The sequence below is a fragment of the Dermochelys coriacea genome, chromosome 8, assembly GCF_009764565.3.
Source record: "Dermochelys coriacea isolate rDerCor1 chromosome 8, rDerCor1.pri.v4, whole genome shotgun sequence".
Lineage (NCBI taxonomy): Eukaryota > Metazoa > Chordata > Testudines > Dermochelyidae > Dermochelys > Dermochelys coriacea.
This window is the reverse complement of record NC_050075.1, coordinates 92,570,255-92,591,831: the sequence shown is the minus strand read 5'-3', so window position 1 is coordinate 92,591,831 and position 21,577 is coordinate 92,570,255. Positions and strand designations below refer to the sequence as shown.

Sequence of the window (21,577 nt, the reverse complement as noted above, 5' to 3'; positions counted from 1 at the left end):
CTCTGTAGCTCATCTTTAAGACAGGACTAAAGGAACTGTATTTTAGATAGTATCCAGCCTAGGTCCAAAAAAGTCATGGGCATATAGAATCAGTCAATAAGAAGTACTGTTGAAAGCAGAAAGTTAAATATTTCTGGATAAATCAAGATGTATTTAGAATTTATTAATGCTTAAAACAATCCTCCATATCAATGTAGGTCTTTTCAGCGAATTGTGTGTATACCTTAGCAGATAAACGTTAACTTTGCAGAAGGGCTTTTGCACTATCGGCTCTTCTAAAATGGTGGGTGGGGGAGAACATTAAGGATCAGAAGTGTGTTTTTGTTATTTTTAATAGCTTCTGGTGACTTGCAGCTTTTACCTTTTTTTCTTCTAAACCTATTTTTCATTTGTGAAAGTGCAGCTACATGTGTTATGTTTGCTGCCTTCTCTTCTTACTTTTTCAATCTACTGGCTGAAAACTAGCAGTAATTTTTTTTTTTTTTACTTTACTGAAATTTGAAACCAGGATCTTCTCCAACGGGGGGGAGGGGGGGCGTGCGAAGTGTCACTCACCAAAGTAATTTATTGTATTTTTACAGATTATATTTTAGTTATCATTCATATTTGTAATGACGCCTGCACTGTCGTGCTGCATTGAAATAGCTGTCTTTCATTTTCTGTAGTTTCTAACAATCTCCATTTTTTTCTGATATAAATGATCTAATGCTGTTTACCGATTTTAATATTTAAATTTTAGGAACCACAGAGAATACATGCAATTAAGCCATTTAGAAAGCTAATATAAGGTCTTGAATTGTAATAGGAATTTGCTAATAGAATGTTCCTATCACTGATTTCTTGGTTTTGCCTATATTTGTTTGAGCAGCAAAGCCTATTTAAAAAAAAAAAGCCATTGGAGCTGTAGAATAAGTATATTCTAACAATATTACTTTTAAGGTTATGAAATTATTTTGATATGTGACATACTCTACATGTGAATGTAAGTGAAGAAATTCAGTTAAACTGAAAAAAAACAACTCTTTTACTTTGCAAGAATGGACATAAATTAGAGTTTAACATGCTGTAGGAAGCTTTGTGCAGTTTCATGGTGTTTTTTTTTTTTTTGCCCCGCAGGGCCCAATCCCGCAAATGGGAGTAACTTCATTCATGGGAACAGTCCCAACGACCTCATGAGTGAAATTAGTCCTTTGCATACATGTTTGCAGAACTGGGTCCTTAAAGTGTATGTGCTTTTCTATAGATAGTGTAACATCCTGTAACAGTATTACATAGAGAAACATAACAAGCAGAATATAATGAATTATAACATGATTTGATCTCCCTGTCTGATTTATGTAGTACTTTTTAGGTATATTTATTTATTTAAAAAGTTGAATATATGGATCTTTCTTGCAACATATTTATTCAAGTTCAAGAAACTTTTCAATACTGATTATTTCTCTCTCAAGATGAGTGAACTTAAAATATTATTATTGAGGGAAAGCAATGTTTTTAGGTGGGGAAAAGTATTATAAATGTGGTAAATTCTTTTAAAATATATTAACAAAAATAAAACAAAATGTATTAACAAAAATAAATAATTTTTTGAGTTTGGATCACTGTGGCAATGCTAAGATTTTGTGCCTTAATATTTCCATAGAAGCTTCCCTCTCTCTCTCTTTCTCTCTCTCTCTCTCTTTTTTTTTAATAGAAGGCCGTCAGAACTTGTCTTGTATCCATGGCACAATATCAGATTTATTATTTTTAGTAGGTTACATATAAACCAAACAGTATTTTTTAATTATAAGGGTAGAGTTTAAATTTTTAATATTGTTTACTGTTATGAAATTAGGTATGCTGGAGAAATTTGAAAACTGGTTATATTATTTACTGTTTCTAGTAGTGCAGTAGACAGAGATCAGAAGCACCTTTTACTATATTATAAAATCACTTATACTGAAATTTTATTACACTGCAGATTGCCGTTTACAAATATGTCTTAGGGAAAATTTTGCTGTATTTCAGACTTCCCATACAAACATTGATTGGCATCCAAATGTTTAGAATTTGCCAAATTGGCGGGCATATGCTGGCTACACCACAAGCAGTGGGGTCAGGGAGAGAGCAAAGTAAGATATGCATTCTTTGAAAATGAATTAAGGTCACTACACTCACTTATTTTTAAACTTTTACTTTATTTTATTTTATAATGATTTTAAGTTATAGGACTGAGTGTAATAGTTACAGAATCTTCCTCACACTTACGTGTATTTTAGTTGTTCTCTACCCTCTGTGATAGCAGTGTCATATTCTTTAGGCTGATATAATATTGAGAAAGAGTTTATATATAGATATGTATAGCTGTATATATAGTATGTGTGTGACTGTGTATATACAATATATACAGTATATGTGTGTGAGATTACAAAGGTGCTTGTGTTTTCTGCACTGCGTAGTATATACACATTGTCATTGCTTAATTCTCACTTCTAGAGGATATTAATTTCTTTTGTGTTAAAGTAGTATTTTAAGGAAATGTTTTGAACTCTGTGACTGATTTGTTTGTGTTTTCATGACATCAATATAATCCTTTATAATTTTTCCAGGATGAATTTCATCCCTTCATCGAAGCACTTCTGCCTCACGTCCGAGCATTTGCATATACGTGGTTCAACTTGCAAGCCCGAAAACGAAAATACTTCAAAAAACATGAAAAACGCATGTCAAAAGAGGAAGAGAGAGCAGTGAAGGACGAATTGCTGAGCGAAAAACCTGAGGTCAAACAAAAATGGGCATCTAGACTTCTGGCAAAGCTACGGAAAGATATCAGACCTGAGTACCGAGAGGATTTTGTTCTCACAGTCACAGGAAAAAAGCCTCCATGTTGTGTTCTTTCCAATCCAGACCAGAAGGGCAAGATGAGAAGAATTGACTGCCTCCGCCAGGCAGATAAGGTCTGGAGGTTGGACCTTGTTATGGTGATTTTATTTAAAGGTATTCCGCTCGAAAGTACTGATGGCGAACGCCTTGTAAAGTCCCCACAGTGCTCTAACCCAGGGCTGTGCGTACAGCCACATCATATAGGAGTTTCTGTTAAGGAACTCGATTTATATTTGGCATACTTTGTGCACGCAGCAGGTAAGTGCATTTATACAAAGTTGTCCAACTTTCTGTATATCTACAGTCCTTTGCTATACCATCTGAGTTGAGTGTTATGACCAGTCAGAGACCATATGAGTCAGTGTTTGAACTTGAGACAATATGTACTATGTAAATGTGGTTGGCAGCATGGTTTATCGCCAGTTCCAGGACTGACAAGTAAGAGAATCTACACCAATATACCCTGGTTGTGAATGGACAGGTGTTCTCATGTTTTTTGTTGCCTTTAAGAAATAGTAGTGTCAAGATATGTTGGTTTTCCAATACTAACAGCAGTCAAATGTTTGGCACATCTAAACTGCTTTCAGAAGTGGCCGACATTAATATTAGCACAGGAAATGTTAAAGGCTGTCTTTTAGAACTATCTAGAGTCCTGTTTAAAATGGACCTTATTTTAATATTGGTAAGAGAAAGCAGGTAGCTGAACCTTTTTTTAAACTAGCTTTGTATGTGTGTTGTGTTGTGTAAGGAATAAATTCAGGGAAATAGAAGTATCAAAAGTCCAATGGTGGTAAGGACCAATGCAAGACCCAGTGAGGGCCTTCAGCTCGTATTGATGTGGGTGATAGGTGAAGGTGCTCAGCATCTTGCAGGATTGGTCCCAGAAGGAAAAGCAAAGAAATCACACAAATATGTAAATGTAACAGTGGATTGTGGTTAAAATAAAGGCCTATGGTATCAAATGGGGAAAGTAAGGTCAGTGTTAAAAATGGAAGTTGCATATAATAAATGAATACACTTGTTTGACAATATTGCATTCAGGAGAGCGAAAATGCTTTTATACATCATGAAATTCGCAATCTTGTATCTGACTCCAATGCAAACCACACCCTGCCTGTGAATATTTGTATATTCAGAGGCTACCTAATAGGTCAACTGGATAAAATAACAAGCTCTAGCATTTCTTTTCAATCATTTTGTTTCTGACAGAGTTGCTGTGTATGAAACATTAGGCCCAAGTTTTTGGAGCTTGTTGACTTTTAATATATACGTACTAATTTCATTGGATTTCATTCACAGCAGTAATTTAAGCCAGGGGGTTGAAGGGAGTTGAAACCGGGGAGGGGTGGTGTCAAAGAGAAGTCAGTGGACTCTTATCAATAGAAACGTAATAAATATATAATAATAACAATAATAATATAATAGTGTAAATCTTGCTAAAAGAAGAAAATGCATCTATTATCTAGCATTCTTTTTGGGTGATACATAAAGTGCTGACTATCCGAAAATTGTCTTCAGTAAATCAGTATTCGTTGCGATACATAGTATCACTTCAGGTTTCAGAAATGCATCCGATGAAGTGAGCTGTAGCTCACGAAAGCTTATGCTCTAATAAATTTGTTAGTCTCTAAGGTGCCAATAGTATCACTTCAGTAACTTAATTGATATACACCATGGTTAGAAGGAACCTTTGGCTAACATTGTGGTATTTTACATAGTTAAGCTGTGAAACTTTGTAATTAGATGTGATTTGATCAATTCACATTTCTGGAGAAGAAAATGTAGGCAACTACTACAGGAAGAGTGATTTATTTACTACATGCTATAGAGAAATGGGAAGGACCAATTCATGTAGACTTACATTTAGCACTCGTGTTGTTTAGTTAGTGTTATGTTTCATGAATTAAATGCAGGCTTCTGAAAAGCACTGTAAATTGTCACCAGATACCAGTGTCCTCCTACCTTAAAATCTTGAACACACATTATCGTTTTTGTCTGTCATTCTGTATATGTCTAGATAGAATATGGTTGAGAGAGAGAGAGACAAGCAGCCAAACTAAGTACATAGGTAATATAAGGAGGCCTAAAGTGATAGTTTTTTTTTCTGTTATGGCAGTCACACATTGGATATTTAAAGAGTCTAATAATATTTTGATTAGTGGCATACCATCTTATCATTATGACAGTGGTAACAAACAGACTGCAGTTGCACTTACTGTTCTTTGGACTAAACCTTTGCCACAGGAATTTAAACATTAGACTTAATCTTTATTTACATTTATAGCCTCTTTTAAACTGTAAACCTCTCACTCTAACTATACAATATAATATTTTACCTGTAATTTACTGATTGTATATATTGCATTACACTGTTATTGCACTAGTGTGTGCTAGGATGTTAGTAAATCTAATCATAAGGTGGGACAAAATGGTTATAAAATGATATTTAGGAAGCATACAGTGTAGTATTTGTCTAAAAAAGATGTAATGAAAGCATCATGGATCAGGCTACCTTTTTGGTTTTTTGTTTTCCTCTGATGTATCCCAGAATTCTTTGTTACACCTGAACACTGGCCAAGTCAATGGTGATTGGTGCTCACAGAACCGCAGTAATGGCAGCTAATGCTGTGTGCGCAACAGGAAAATGACAAAAGAAAATAGTAAGCTTCCTTTGTCTCAGAATATTTCAGACTTGATTTCAGAGATTTACAGACCTGTTATTTATTCCAAAGAAGTTGCCAACACAATTATTAGGTAGGTTGGTCAACTTACATGTAGCTGATTTGACAGGCATCTGCTATAGTGCAGAAGATTTGTAAACACTAAACAATGTTTTTACCTCCTTAAAAGTTTTGAGAAGTTGCCAGTATTGGCAGGAGGCGCAGACTTTGAAACGTGCTTTCAGATACGTGCCAAAACCATTGTGGCCTTTTCACCCATAATGCTTGCTTCTTTTTAATATTTATTTGTTTATTTATTTAATAAATTAATTCTGTTCCACTATGCCTTGTTCTAGATGATTTCAACAGTGACATGTTCCTTTCCATCTAAAAGTGTACGATAATTCTTGCTTTGAGTCCAGGCTTTCTCTTTAGTTGGACACTGTCATCTGTAAGAGAATACATGTGCCCAGATTTAAATAATGCTTCTGACCAAGCAGATTCAGTGACAGAAATGAATTATTCTCTTTTAAGAACTACTGAATAAAGAACAAGAAAACTCAAGTATGTGAATACACAAGCTGCATGCCATTTTTGTAAGAAAACAAGGAATATCAGTGTTTTCTGAATTAGAAGGTGACCAAAAATGTATTGAACTGTAGAGCATTGGCTCCAATTTGCAGTTTTTAACCTGTTTAAGAAAAGTATTCTCATACCCTTAACTTGGGTTGGCTTTTTAATTTTCATTTATTCTGCACATGTATCAAATGACAACTTGGAAACCACTGTGGCAAACCGTTTTCTTTGTGGGAGTGTAACAGTAAAGCTAATTTATGACCAGTCCTTTACCAGATGATCTGTATCAGAGTCTACAATAAACTAGGCACGTGGCAAGGTCACAATTTAAGTTGTTAAGGTCATAACCTTAGCCACCAGGCATTTGACCTTTTAGATAAAGTTAACCTTTGTTCATTAGTAAGCACTCAACCAAGAACTTTCTTGAGTTTTTTTACTGCTTCAGAGTTACTTCTGCTAATTGATCAGATTGTAGAAAAGATTCTCAGCTGAAGTAGTTAAATTTTCTGAGAGGTCAGTTTTTTTACAAACTTCTTGAGTGGACAAAGCTAGGTTGTAATCTATAGGCCACAAAGTGATAACAACACAATACTTGATTTTTTGACAGACGTTATCCACTCTAGGCAAGAATTAAAGCTAGCTAGAAATTTGCCACTTAGAATCTTTTAATCTTTAAGATGGACATTTAAAATGCTATATTTTAATAAATCTGGGACTTTTAAATTTAAATAAAACCATTTTACTGATTTTAATAATATTAAAAAATGAAGTCAAGGTGGAAATAAGTCTGACGTATTTGTGTAACTGAAAGTTTACTTAGCATTGAAATACCTTCTGTGGATAATTTACTATGTAATAGTATGTACACATGACTTTAAACTTAAAATAGACACATTTTATGCTATAATTGGTGGCATTTTAATATTTATACTTACGCTATAATAAAGGAGTATCAATTGAAATAATGCACATACAGGAAACATACTTGCATATATTTAAAATATCAGTGTAAGTATCTTTTAGTTCCAAGTCAGAAAGGTACATAACACTTTGCGCCATCATCTTTTAGTGCAATTGTTATTGATTGTTACTGCATTAATCCTGTTAATAGCTTCAGTTGTTCAGTATGTATCTGTAATGTGAAAGGTGTTCTAACAATACTGTACATCATGAAAAGAGCTGTCGCAGCATCCTGAATCCCTGATATCTGCTCTGCAAAAGTCTAGTGTTTTACTGTGTAAAGTGTTACTGATTACCACGTTACATACACCTTATTGTTACCTTAATTATGTTGTAGTGAAAGCTCATTTTTAATTACTTAGGTTACTTTCTTGGTTTTCTCTGAGACAGCATTTATTATTTAATTTAAATCAAAAGACAGAGTCCACTGTTAGTTTTTGATGCATTTTGTTTTTATTTTGACTACATTATTGCCATTCCATCATACAGATAGCCACGATATGCAGATTGGCCAGATGGTCGTGTTAACAGATTGAGAACCCGCTTCCCACTGCTAAAGAGCAGGTGTAAGATCAGTAGGGTTTTTTTTTTCCTCCCAAGATTCATACCAAATGCTCATTAGAATAGTGTTTAATGATTTTTAAAAAGGCCACATTTCAACATACCATCATATCTGTCATGAAGTCAATGTGTAATGCTCTATGCAATTTATATGTATATCTGGAAATATTTTAAGCATATCCTCGCTATAAGACTGTTGGAAATTGACTTCTAATCCATGGCTGTTGAAGTCCAGTGTGTGTCAAAAGCAATCTTAAATGTTTCACACGTGAGGCTGGATGTTAATGACACACATGCATTACTTCAGAACATGCAGTTACATTGATACTTAAAACAGATATGCAGAACAAATGTGTATATATATGTGTGTGTGTGTATACACACACACACAAACACACTGGGCTGCGTGTGCAGATCCAAAGGAACCTGGCTACATCAATATTCAGAAAATCTCTTAACGTCTCAATATTTATGTTTGTTTTTCATGGGTCTTCTTGCCATAGAGAAACATTTATGGGTTAAAAGTAATATGAGATGTTGTGCTCTCAACCTATTTCCACTATCAAAGATGATCAGATATTATATAATTTCAAGCCCATAAAAGGCTCCCATTAAGAAGCCTGCAGAAAACATAAGTACTCACAACTGGATTTGCAAAAAGAAAAGGAGTACTTGTGGCACCTTAGAGACTAACAAATTTATTTGAGCATAAGCTTTCGTGAGCTACAGCTCACTTCATTGATTTGGAATACAAAGACTAAAATCTCTGGATGACCATAGTTTTATATCACAAACACACATGTGCGCACACACACACACACACACACAGTCTATGGTGTAGAAAGATATCTTTTCCCATCAAAAGATGGAAAGTGGAATAGTCAGTCTCTGCTCCTTGCGGGAGCAAACAGTAGTTGACAGAAGCAGGATTTAGGTTGGGACAACTGCTTTCACCCTGCTGTTGTAACTGAGATGGGAAGTGGCTGTGTTAATTCTGACCTTAGCTATAGTGAAGCTTGTGACTGTTTGCTATATCATGAACCATTGGCAGTTCACTCATGTGGTTTAGCTTTCTCCTTTCACAACCAACAACCAAACAAACACTGGCTAAATATGCTTTTAATGTGGCTAGGATATTTTCCAGGTGATTTTTGAAGTAAGTAACATAATAATATTATTTACATGTGTTATTCTACAAGCAGAAGTGATCTGGAGTGAGACAGTAGATAGTCTGGGTAAAAAATTAGGAGAAGTCTTTGAATGGAGGTCAGTGCATTTATAGTTGTGAGGTTTGTGTATTGGTAAGAAAGTCACCCAATACTGCTGGCTGGGTTTTGACTTGTCTACAGTTACTGCATTTTTATATTTCCCTTCTTTTCCACCCAATGATGAATAGCATTAATTTAAATCTATTTAAGGCGAGTGTGGGAGAAACCACAATCTTTGTTGTGGTCCCTGCTGTACACAGCAGGGCTGAATGTTTCATTTGGTTGAGGCCTCAAAGCAGATTCTAGAGGACCCAAAACAGCATGTCAGCCTTTCAAGCCCTGCAGAGAAGCAGTGGAAACTCTGATTCTTCAGAAATGGCGATATTTATTATTATGACTATTTGTTTTTTTTTTTATTTCAATGTAATGGAGGGGGTGCCTATCCATGGCTCTGTGCATTCAAACAATTATTGCGAAGAACATTCCTTACAAGAATAACCACCCAGCAGTGTACTGAAACCACACACACAACCAAATTAAATTAACATAACCAGCCAGTAATTCAAAGCAGCAAAATAAACCCAACGCCATCAACTCCTTCACGCTCAACCCTCCCCGGAGGTCTAGCAAAGAGATGTTCTTCGCAGCACGTCCTAAACATCAACAGTTTGGGGCTGTTTAGAGCTGGGTAGGTAGGAATAAATTCCAGACCAAAGTATCCTTTCTGGAGAACTCCCTGCTGACGGGTTCTGTATCAAGGGGGTTCCAGCTCACGTAGCCTCGCTAGCCACAGCTGTGGCTATATCACCCATTCTGGATTATTTAAAATGAATTGGAGGATTAAAATTACAGTTTAAATATGCAAATTGAAAATTCAGGACCACTTGTTTTATCACTGCTGTAGCAGTCACTATGGTTGACTCTCTGATTTATCACAAAGAGAGCTTGAAGCAGATGGAGTTCTTTGTGAAATAAAAGGGATAGTTTTAATCCCAGATAGATACAAAGATACCCTTTGATTCATTTAATTTGTTTGATTATTCATTAATTATTTGTATTATGGTAGCACCCTGAAGCCATGATCAGTTTCAGGGCACTGTTGTATTAGGCACTGTGCAAACATAGAAGTAGATGAGGTTCCTGCCCCAAAAGTTTACAATCTGAAACTTTGGCTGGCTTGATCCAGATTCTCCAGACAAGTTTTCCAAATGTTCAAACCTGAGATGCTGAAAGTTAAGCACACACATTCATACTGTGGACACCTAATTAAATGACTTGATTTTCAAAAGCACTGAGCACCTGCATCTGCCATTGATTTCAAGGGGAGTTTTGCCCAAGTAAGTTAATGCTGATTGGTTCTGCCAGGAGTCAGAGAGTTTTCTGACCAGCTCTAGTGTTTATTATATTATTCTATTAAATGGATCATATTCTCCCATCACTAGCAAGAGTGCAATGGAATCTCCACTCATGTAGAGAAAAATAATGTATTTATATGCTTTGGGCAGTATTTAATAACTTGTAACTCTGTTGACATAAGTGAATGAATTTGTCTATTTGAGCTCAATTCTGTCTGTAGATACATTCATGTAACTCACTGAGAGTAATGCATATATCTCATGGCAGGATTTAGCTATTTTAAAGCAAATTACATTTATTTGAGTCAAATTTATAGCTATCCTCCATACAATATATACATGCATCCATTTTGTGTTTACTAAACCCACAAGTGCCTGTGTAAAATGGAGAATGGTGCAGTATAAACTGCTTTGAACTGTGTTTTGTGTGTATAAACTTGGGTTTTGTCTGTGCAAATGGGCTGCTCCCTCATATTCTACATGTGTATTGGTGAAGGCAGGCCGAAGATTTGGTCCTTTGAGCTCTATATTTAGAAACTGAATCCTTAAAATTTGAGGGAAAAAACGATTCATGTGATCATTTACGAAGAATGGATGCCGCTAAGTGCCATCATATGCCTCCAATCGAAGCCCTAAATAAAGACAGACAAATTTGTTACATTGTAAAGGCCTGTGGCTGCAACTTCATTGAAATGTTAATTAAACCTGCCAGGTAAATATCTAAACTCATTTGGGCCATTGTGACAACCAACCATTGGGACTCAGTACAGAACTATAGCAGGCCCCACTCATAGCTCTAGACTCATGAAAGGAACCAGCCACACCATACTTGTGTTCAATGTGAGGCTTGTCCCCATACTGCTGTTGTCTATGACCTCCTTTGGGGCCAAGAAACATGTTACACATCACCGGGGATCTTGTAATTGCCACAGATTATCCTATAACCTTTAGTGTTGAGTGTTGCAAAAGCTCTCCTGATGTGGACTGCTGAGGGCACCGCCTAACCAGACCTTGGGGATGAGGTTTAGTTCTGATCATATACCAGAAAAGAGGGAAGGGAAGAATCCCATGGAAAGGTGACCCTGATTTGGGTCAATTTACCAAAGAGGGAAAATGCCTTCCTAATCCCATACGTGGTAGACAGTAAAATCTGGTGCAACTCTAAGGAGAACTAAAACAAACACAGAGGCAAATCTGCATCCAGCCACGGCAATAAGTTGTAACTGATTCATGTGTTGGGAGGGTGAAGGAAAAAATTTCCCCATCTGAAGAGACTGGAGCATGCTCTCCAGTTTCTAAATAACCTCCATCCCTATCTCCATCCCATTCTGGTTGACCAATCAGGTGCCATGGCAGGGTTTAAAATGGCTTATTGGGCACTACCTTGGGCTCAGGGAGAGTGCTCTTTCTACATAAAGCCTTTATATGGTAGTGATACGAGCTGAGTAAAATTTAGATCAAGTTAGATTTAATTCTGAGCTATTCTGAAGTTTTTATGGCTTTACTGAAAAATGTCTGTCACTCAAAATCTAGATTTGAATTTAGTTCTTCACACTCCGGGACTGAAAAGCTCCAAACAACTGTGTGATTTTGGAGTGGAAAGCAATTAGCATATTTGGTCAGGATGATATAGACAGTATCTCTGCATTCCTTTAAAATATAAATCTCAGTCATTTAATTATGTTTTCAGAGGGCAGATATGAAGATATACTGCAAAACTCATTATCTATTATACTGACATGATAATCTTATTAACCTTGCTTTCTACTTTTAAATTTTATTGTGCACCCTGTATAACTCTTACGATATCAAAAATAATTGCTTGGCGAACACATGATGTCAGAGGTTTGATACAGCGTTTATATTCACAAGTGAGGAGACTGATAACTTGTGAGTTACATAACTGCATGCAAGGGATCAGATAGCACTTCACAAGAGAAGGAAAGTGAAGATAATTGTCAGCCGATAATACACAAGACAAGATGTATGCATGTGCGTTTGTACTTTAGATTGAAAATCAGTCTTGCAAAACTGTTGTGAAAATTGACCAGCGTTTGTCAAAATATGCTTGTTTGTCCATTGATGATATTCTGCCCCCAATTTTATTCACACATTAACTATTACTTGCTTAAGGTGAGCAAAATGTTCAAGGCTGATGTTTGCAGCCAACCCACACCCCTCCAGTTGGATTTTTCATCATGAATCCTTGCACCCCATCACAATTCCACTGAAATCTCTCTCTCTCTCTCTCTTTCAGTGTTTAGTATATATTGGACATGTTCTCCTTTATTTTGTGATCTGGGGGTGGTGGGTGGAGGGAAACAAATGCCATAATAATATCCCTTTTCAGAAGAATATAGTTTAATTTTGTGTGTGCGTGCAGCAGCTGCCATTGGCAAGCTCTCGTCTTTGTTGCCATGGTTTTTATTGCATGTGTGCCAGAACATGAATGGATAGTTCAGCATGATCCCGTTATTGGGCGAGATGTATCTATAGTGAGTCACAAAATTGTCATTTGATTGGTGGATTTAAAAAGTAGGATTATTCAAACAGGTGAGTCGATTATGATGAAAGGTTATTTGGTGGTTGATGACATAATAACTTGGATGGCGCTGGTTAAAAATACCACAGAGGCATGTTTTTACATATAGGAAAACAGAGCCCAACAGTATCCTCCAGTTGAACTATGAAGAGGCAAAATAAAATGGAATAGACACACCAGTAAAATCTAACAAAAGTTAGGTCAGTTTTATCCCATGCCATTTATAATGGCTATTACATAAATACACATGTTGGAACCAGTCCTTTAGTTCATTCCTTCTCAAAACTCTCATTGAAGCTATTGGGAGCTTCATGCATTGACAGTAACACCTACTCTATGGTGTTTAGTTATTCCTAAACCATTAAAATAGTTGCAAGATGAAGGGCCTGTGTTGCAAGTAAGGGTGAGAGCCTGAGTGGTATGTGTGGAAAGCATATATTGGATCTACTTGAGATCTATTTGTGAAAAGTGCTATATAAGAGATAGGTATTATTATTTTATTACTCATGATTCTTTTAGTTGGGCATGTTGAGACTTAAGACAGGCAAAAGAATGAATATGGTCAGTGGTACACCATTCTATGAGCTATAAAACTGACACTCTATGGTATGCATCCGATGAAGTGAGCTGTAGCTCACGAAAGCTTATGCTCTAATAAATTTGTTAGTCTCTAAGGTGCCACAAGTACTCCTACTCTATGCCTTGTAATCATGTGTGATATTAGCAAGACCCCTTGACTCTGCCGTCGCTGTTACTTGCTAACTTTTGTAGCTACTATTACTCTTGTTCTTTGGTTCCATCTATCCATCTATCATATTTATAATGTGCCTGTCACACTGGTATCTAAGAAGGACTGATTATTATTTGACAATATGTCTGCTATGCATCCATTTTTTGTTACTCTATATGTCTTCTCTAATCATAACCATTGACCTCCCCTATTGTATCCCTTAACTCAAGCACTGGATGCATAAAGATCACATTGGGAAAAGTGCCCCGGCACAGATTACTCCTTGGGGCAGAGTGCATCTGCAAATTTGGGAATGTGCCATCTCATGTGGGCAAGCCCTCCAAGCACGGAACTCCCAAAGGGAACTCTGGGGCCCTGATCTAAAGGCCAGTGAAGTCAATAGAGATACTCCTGATAGTGAGGAGTTCCACGAATGGAAGGCTGACGTGCTCAGATTTGTGGAGTGCAGGCACTGTGAACAGCGTGTTATGGGCCCGCAAGGAGAAAATGCAGGATGATCCTGATGAAAAACTAAGTGCAGCATGAAATGTTGAGTCAGCTTTATGCAAGTTATTTGCTTATTTTTTTTTCAGTTGAATACAATCGCTATGAACTACAGATCTAAGCTTTGTAACTGAAATTGCGACTGGTCAAACTACCACTTGAATATTTCTGCTTAAGGCCAAAGTACAGATTAGAAAATATACTCTATACCATTGAAAGAAACCTGATGAACCTCTGCAGAGGAATCAAAAGGAAAGTCTGATCTTGATATGTTATTGTCAAGGCAAAAATCTAAGAGAAGTTTTAGGACAGAAATATGATGACTGTCACATTTCATCCCAAAGAGGATTGCTGGATTTTGGTGTTCTCTTTTTGCCTAAAGCGGTAGACAAGAGAATTTTAGTTTGGAACGGAAGAGTTATAGCAAAATCTCTCTCTGGTACTACACAGGGTGAAATTTCAATTTAATTCAGTTGGATCACTGTTGTTAAGTGGTAGATTTTACTATTTAAGCAAAGTAGTTTCAAGTAACTTATAAGAATGAATTCTTTGTAGCTGGATGCTGTTCAAAAGTATTGCTGTTGTTGTAATCCCTGTTGGGGAAAGATTGTGCAGTGATGAGGACTTCTCTTCATGTTACAATGACTTCATTAAAGATAACTGGCAAACCAGTTTTCATTGATTGCTTTGCTGGAAAGTCAGTTCCTACATTACTTTAAGGCATTGTGAGTGTCTGGTACAAATGTAGAGGGGTTAGTTTTAATCTCTGCTGACCATTTATAAGGTCAGATCCTCAACTGTTGTACATTAGAGTTGACTTATTGACCTCAATGAAGCTCTGCTGATTTACACCAGCTGAGAATCTGCTCCATAGTATTTATGTAAAGGTCTTTTGAATTTTTTTCAGTTGGTGGTAATTTATACTTGGAGATAAAAATGTCCTTTGAAAAGTAAGATAAGTTGGAAAGACCACAGGGCTGGCTAGGTAAGAGGTGGTATTTTCATGGTCAGGATGACATTGCTCTTTGGAGATGGACCACTGATATCAACTGACACTTTAGCTAACTCCAGTGCTTATTAGTACCTAGATTCTATGGTGGTTGGCTCATTTCTTAATGTGCATGTTATAGAGACAGATGCTGTTCTAGGGATTTTCACCCCAGTCTGCGAAGAATGTCCTCAGGATGCACATTCTCTGCGACATGGCAAAGGATATTTAAGCGTGATACCTGGACAAAATAACATGCTCAGAACCCATTTTAAGTTCTAAAGGTATTCTACTCAAATGTTACAGATCACAATCTCAGTATTTATTTACAGAGTGGAATAATTATTTTAAATATATGATATAATTATATCCTTTTATTTAAAAAGTGAATTTTTGTGCTGTGAAATGGACAGCCCTGGAGATTGAAACTCTCTTTCCATATAATAGGAACAGCAAGGGCAGTATCAGTGCAAGCTCACCTGCATTGCCCCACAATTGTGCTTAAATCCTGACCCCGAGGCATTGGTCCCCATACCTGTTCAAACCCTGAACATGTGGGCCGACATCAATGTCCGTGCTGTCCCATTGCAGTCATTGAGGTTCTACAGGGACACAGAGATCACTCTGTATGCAGACTGGGCTCTGAATAAGGACTCTTCACTGCTGATGCCTGGCACATGTGTGCAAGGTGTTGGAGGATACATGCATATCCCCTTCGCAATATGCTTGGGTGTGTTCTGGACAGTATCTACATGTAAAAACGTACCCAGTGCAAAGTAAAATCAGAGTAATCTTTTTTTGAATAACCCTGTAAATCTCAGGACCATCATCTTAAGTTTCTGTGAGACAGTCCACTTTCAAACTTAGTTCTGCTATTTGCCAGAGTCTGATCGCAAATCTGTCATCTGTAATACTTATTCCTTTATTGACCATATTGCTTAGCTCCCTCTAATCTCTGTTGGAACATGAATATTTTTATGTCCACTTTTAGTCATCCTCTGTTATTTTTTTTAATAACCTGAACATTCCCTTTCATCTCACTTACCAGAAGTTGCAAGTTTGATTCTTGTGCATCATCTCCAATGGCAGGTTCTTAATAGATTGTTCCACTGAATAGATGTTGCAGTACCTAGATTCCTGTGGCTCTTCAGAAGAGTCTGTTTCTTCTTTTTCCTGAAGGTTTTCTATCATAGCTGTTTCTTGGCTTAAGCACTGCTGAAGGTTTATTTTTTTTCCTATTGAAAGATAAATGTTCTTTCTTTTTCTAATAGGACCATTTTAGTGGGCCAAGCTTCAGGTCTGAATCACTCAGGGTATGTGTGCACTGCAGTTAGACACCTGTGGTTGGCCTGTGCCAGCTTACTTGGGCTTGTGGGGCTCAGGATAAGGAGCTGTTTAATTGAGATATAGGTACTTGGGCTGGAACCTGGGGTCTAGAACCCTGCGAAGTGGGAGGCATCCCAGAGCTTGGGCTGCAGCCCGAGCACAAATGTCTACACTGCAATTAAACAGCCCCTTAGCCCAAGCTGGAGTCAGCTGCCACAGGCCAGCTGCAGGTATCTAATTGCAGCATAGACATACCCTAAGAGTCCATGGAATCACTAGTTCGAATCCCAGAAGAACCAGCTCAGCCCTTCTTCCTCCTTAATTACTTATATTGAGTTCCATGAATTTTATTTCATGTGGGTCTTTTTACACCTCCTCCCCAACTCAGCTGGGTTGTTATTTTGTAATGATTCTCATGAAAACAAAAATAAGGAAAGAGAGACTCTATAATGATTCTACATGGACATAAAAATACCACAATGCCTTTTGCAAGAGTAAACATTTGTTCCAGGGTCCTGGGCCCAAATTCCTCCATCACCCAGGTGCTGTGTACTGTTTGTTGCATTTCAGGGATGCCATATGTGTCGAGTCTGTGAAATGCTTTTGGATCCTTTGAGATGAAAGGCCATGTATAAGAACGGTTGTATTGGGTTATATAATATAAAGGACCATCTAGCCCAATATCCTGTCTTCTGATAGTGGCCAATGATAGGGGCCCCAGAGGGAATGAACAGAACAGGCAATCATCAAGTGATCCATCCCTGGTCGCTCATTCCCAGCTTCTGGCAAACAGAGGCACGGGACACCAACCCTGCCCATTCTGGCTAATAGCCATTGATAGACCTTTCCTCCATGAACTTAGCTAGTTCTTTTTTGAACCTCGTTATAATCTTGGCCTTCACAACATCCTCTGGCAAGGAGTTCTACAGGTTGACTGTGTGTTGTGTGAAAAAATACTTTCTTTTATTTGTTTTAAACCTGATGCCTATTAATTTCATTTGGTGACTCCTAGTTCTTGTGTTATGAGAAGGAGTAAATAACACTTCCTTATTTACTTTTTCTATACCAGTCATGACTTTATAGACCTCTATCATGTCCCTCCTTAGTCATCTCTTTTCCAAGATCAAAACTCCCAGTTTTATTAACCTCTCCTCATACAAAAGTGGTTCCATACCCCTAATAATTTTTGTCACCCTTTTCTGAACCTTTTCCAGTTCCAATATATCTTTTAGAGATGGGGCGACCACATCTGCACGCAGTATTCAAGATGTGGGCATACCATGGATTTATATAAAGGCAATTTTCAGAGTAGCAGCCGTGTTAGTCTGTATTCGCAAAAAGAAAAGGAGTACTTGTGGCACCTTAGAGACTAACAAATTTATTAGAGCATAAGCTTTCGTGAGCTAGGCAATGTGATATTTTCTGTTTTATTATCTATCCCTTTCTTAATGATTCCCAACATTCTGTTTGCTTTTTTGACAGCTGCTGCACATTGAGTGGATGTTTTCAGAGAACTATCCACAATGACTCCAAGATCTCTTTCTTGAGTGGTAACAGCTAATTTAGACCACATAATTTTATATGTATAGTTGGGATGATGTTTTCCAATGTGCGTTACTTTGCATTTTTCAACATTGAATTTCATCTGCCATTTTGTTGCCCAGTCACCAACGTTTGTGAGAATCTTTTGTAGCTCTTCGCAGTCTGCTTGGGACTTACCTATCTTGAGTAGTTATGTATCATCCGCAAATTTTGCCACCTCACTGTATTTCCAGATCATTTATTAATACGTTGAATAGGACTGGTCCCAGTACAGACCCCTGAGGGACACCACTATTTACCTCTCTCCATTCTGAAAACTGACCATTTGTTCCTACCCTTGGTTTCCTATCTTTTAACCAGTTACCAGTCCATGAGAGGATCTTCCCTCTTATCCCAGGAAAGCTTACTTTGCTTAAGAGCCTTTGGTGAGGGACTTTGTCAAAGGCTTTCTGAAAATCTAAGTACAGTATATCCACCGTATCCCCCCTTGTCCACATGGTTGTTGACCCCTGCAAATAATTCGAGTAGATTAGTGAGGCATGATTTCCCTCTACAAAAACCATGTTGACTCTCCCACAACAAATTATGTTCATCTATATGTCTGACAAGTTTGTTCTTTACTATAGTTTCAACCACTTTGCCTGGTACTGAAGTCAGGTTTACTGGCCTGTAATTGCCGGGATCAGCTCTGGAGCCTTTTTAAAAAAAAATTGACATCACATTAGCTATCCTCCAGTCATTTGATACAGAAGCTGAATTAAATGATAGGTTACAAACTACAGTTAGTAGTTCTGTAATTTCATATTTGATTTCCTTCAGAATTCTTGGGTGAATACCATCTGGTCCTGGTGACTTATTATTGTTTAGTTTATCAGTTTGTTCCAAAACCTCCTCTAATGACACCTCAGTCTGGGATAGTTTCTCAGATTTGTCACCTAAAAAGAATGGCATAGGTTTGGGAATTTCCCTCACATCCTCGTCAGTGAAGACTGATGCAAAGAATTCATTTAGTTTCTCCGCAATGGCCTTATCGTCTTGAATGCTCCTTTAGCATCTTGATTATCTAGTGGCCCCTGGTTGTTTAGCAGTTGTTTAGCTAATATTAGCTACATCCATTTGATGTAGTTAGTATTAGCGGTCAAAGTAGTTTAGCTGTCAAAGCAAGGGAGTGGAAGTCAGGACGCACTGGGAGGGTGATCACTAGATTTTTCTGTGTCTCTGTTTGCACCTCTGTGAAATGGCTTCAGTAATACTTTCCGACACAGTAATTTTGTTTTGAGGTGGCACTGTAAAAGTGTAAAGCAAGATTTATTATTAGTAACTAAACTAACTAAACTAAAGGGGGATGAGGCAGAGCTCTCTCACAAATCCATCATCATTACATACTCTATATATTTACATACATACATACTCTATATATTTTTAGTGACCAACCTTTTAACTTTTCAGCTTTTTAAGGAACTATTTTCTTAATACTAGCCCTACATTAGGCTACTCTAGGGCCAGTCCAACTTGAAGGGGAGATCAGTGAACATTGAGTCATTTAACATTTTAATTGTCTGCCTTTACCAAATGCTGTTTGCTGTGATGACCTGTTTGTTTGGATTATATCTCTTTTTTGTGTTAAAAAAAATGAAGACAAAGAAAGTACAGTGCTATGCACAGAACAATTATTAAAAACAGTTGGGAAGAATATAAAAGGTACTGTGTGAGAGAAACAGGACAGCTGTGATGGTCTATTGGGAAAGTATGTACAGATGGTGATAGGGAGGAGAATGACGACTACATGGCTGGTAAATGAAATACAAAAATCATTAAATTGGTGATCTTACTAAGCAGTAAGAAGAAAAGGAGTACTTGTGGCACCTTAGAGACTAACAAATTTATTTGAGCATAAGCTTTTGTGAGCTACAGCATGCATCCGATGAAGTGAGCTGTAGCTCACGAAAGCTTATGCTCAAATAAATTTGTTAGTCTCTAAGGTGCCACAAGTACTCCTTTTCTTTTTGCGGATACAGACTAACACGGCTGCTACTCTGAAACCTGTTACTGCGCAGTGTATTTTTGGGTAGAGGTGATCTTACTAAGTAGTGTATTTTTGGTTGGTGCATCATTAGTGTTCGCTTTCTGCCTCCCATTTCTCCAGAAAGTGCAACTGTCTTTGCATATTTGTAGTTCTGATTTTGATTACAATAAAGACATTGCTAATAAATTATATGTCATGGAATTATTAAAGAAGATAATTAAGCACATGTTTTTTGTTATATTTCCAGTGGCATGCAATTGTCATAAAGACTTTGCAGTACTCCAAATGAAATTGGGTCCGAGTTAGTCACAGTAACACGTCAAATTTCATGAAATCTAAACCAGATTTCTTTGTTTTTCAAGAAGTGGGAACGACAGAGTAAACTGGATTCAGCTTGTGGGGTGTCATCATTTCAAAAACTCCACTGAGATGGGAAAAACATTTGACATTTTACATTCATTTAAAAACACGTAATGATTCTGTACCTTGTGGTAAATCCAGTCCCTGGCACCCAGCCTGAGTATCTAGGGAGATCCTTAGGGCAGATATCCCACAGAGGTGCCTCTACAGTTGGGGATGGAAGGACTGGAAAAGCCACGCAGAGGCAGATCTTTTAGACTCATCTGCAAACATCCATATATGCAGTTCCGCAGGAAGCGTATGTGGGTCTAGGCTCTGCCATACAGGAAGTGCAGATCTCCCCAAATCCAGCCCTTCCTTGCTCAGCGGAACGTCACCAGGTGTGTTATCAGGGTCTTTCTCCACTGGTGGCCAGTGGAGCTTAGGGCAGAATATGCCACAGTATCATAAAATAGAGAAAACTGCCCAGGTTCTGAAAGCCTCAACTCAAGGGTACTGCTGAATACGACCCTTAACATTTTTAACCTTAGGCAGGACAACGTTTTCCTGAGCATCTCATCTAGTTCCCAAATGACATCATTACAGCTTTTGTCCTCATTCAGTTCCCCCTGTTCATCCATTACTTGGTGTTTCTGCTCACTGTTTCTAGATACCATCAGTAGATGAAAGCACTTGCCTTAATAATAAATAGGCTTCAGTAATGCTGTGCTTTTCCACAAACAAACTTACTGTCCAGCCACACTGTGAGCCTCAATGATGTCATTCTGTTCCTCTTCTGTTTCCTCTCTCTTTGCTTGGGAGTGAGTTGCTTTAGAATACCCTCATCTCTGACTCCCTGCCTAGCACCTGGGAATTGATTGCATGTGTTTTAAATTGGAATCCATCCTAAATTGTGCTGCTTGCCAGCAAGCCAGTTCAATATACTAATGCATCAGCTTTAGTGCTTTGACTTCCTGATCTCTGGTACTATGAGTTCAAGTCACAGATAGGGATTAAAAATGTGAGTTTGGAGCGAGATACTGAATTTCAGTTATGCTGGCTCGAGTGTCCAATTCATTATTGATATAGATCCTAATTGTGCCTCTGCAGGTAGAACAAATGAAGTATAAATGGTCCTGCAGCACTTATAGCCATGTTCAAAATGCAGAGTTGACAGGTGGGATAAAGAGGAATTGTTTTAGAGTCACCTTAGGCTGCGCATGACAATGGGACAAGGAACAAGGAAAAATGCAAAATAGTGCTAGAAGCTGGGACTGGACAAAAGGGGATGGATCACTCAATAAATTGTCCAGTTCCGCTTCACTCCCTCTGAAGCAGCTGTCACTGGCCACTGTCGGAAGACAGGATACTGGTTTAAAAGGACCATTGGTCTGACCC

General features: G+C 37.6%; 1 protein-coding gene and 1 long non-coding RNA gene across 19 annotated transcripts in view; both read left to right on the top strand.

Moving 5' to 3' along the window:
- The window catches only part of NFIA (nuclear factor I A), a 465,041-nt gene that overhangs the window by 149,183 nt on the left and 294,281 nt on the right, over window positions 1-21,577 (top strand). For all 18 annotated transcript variants that reach the window (XM_043520338.1, XM_043520341.1, XM_043520340.1 and 15 more), the window contains exon 2: window positions 2,589-3,120. In XM_043520338.1, coding sequence (XP_043376273.1) covers window positions 2,589-3,120 — 532 coding nt within the window. The remainder of the gene's footprint in view (window positions 1-2,588; window positions 3,121-21,577) is intronic.
- LOC122461277 lies at window positions 3,132-4,942 on the top strand. Its single transcript, XR_006283165.1, has 2 exons — window positions 3,132-4,418; window positions 4,516-4,942. It is a non-coding gene; the product is annotated as an uncharacterized LOC122461277 (long non-coding RNA).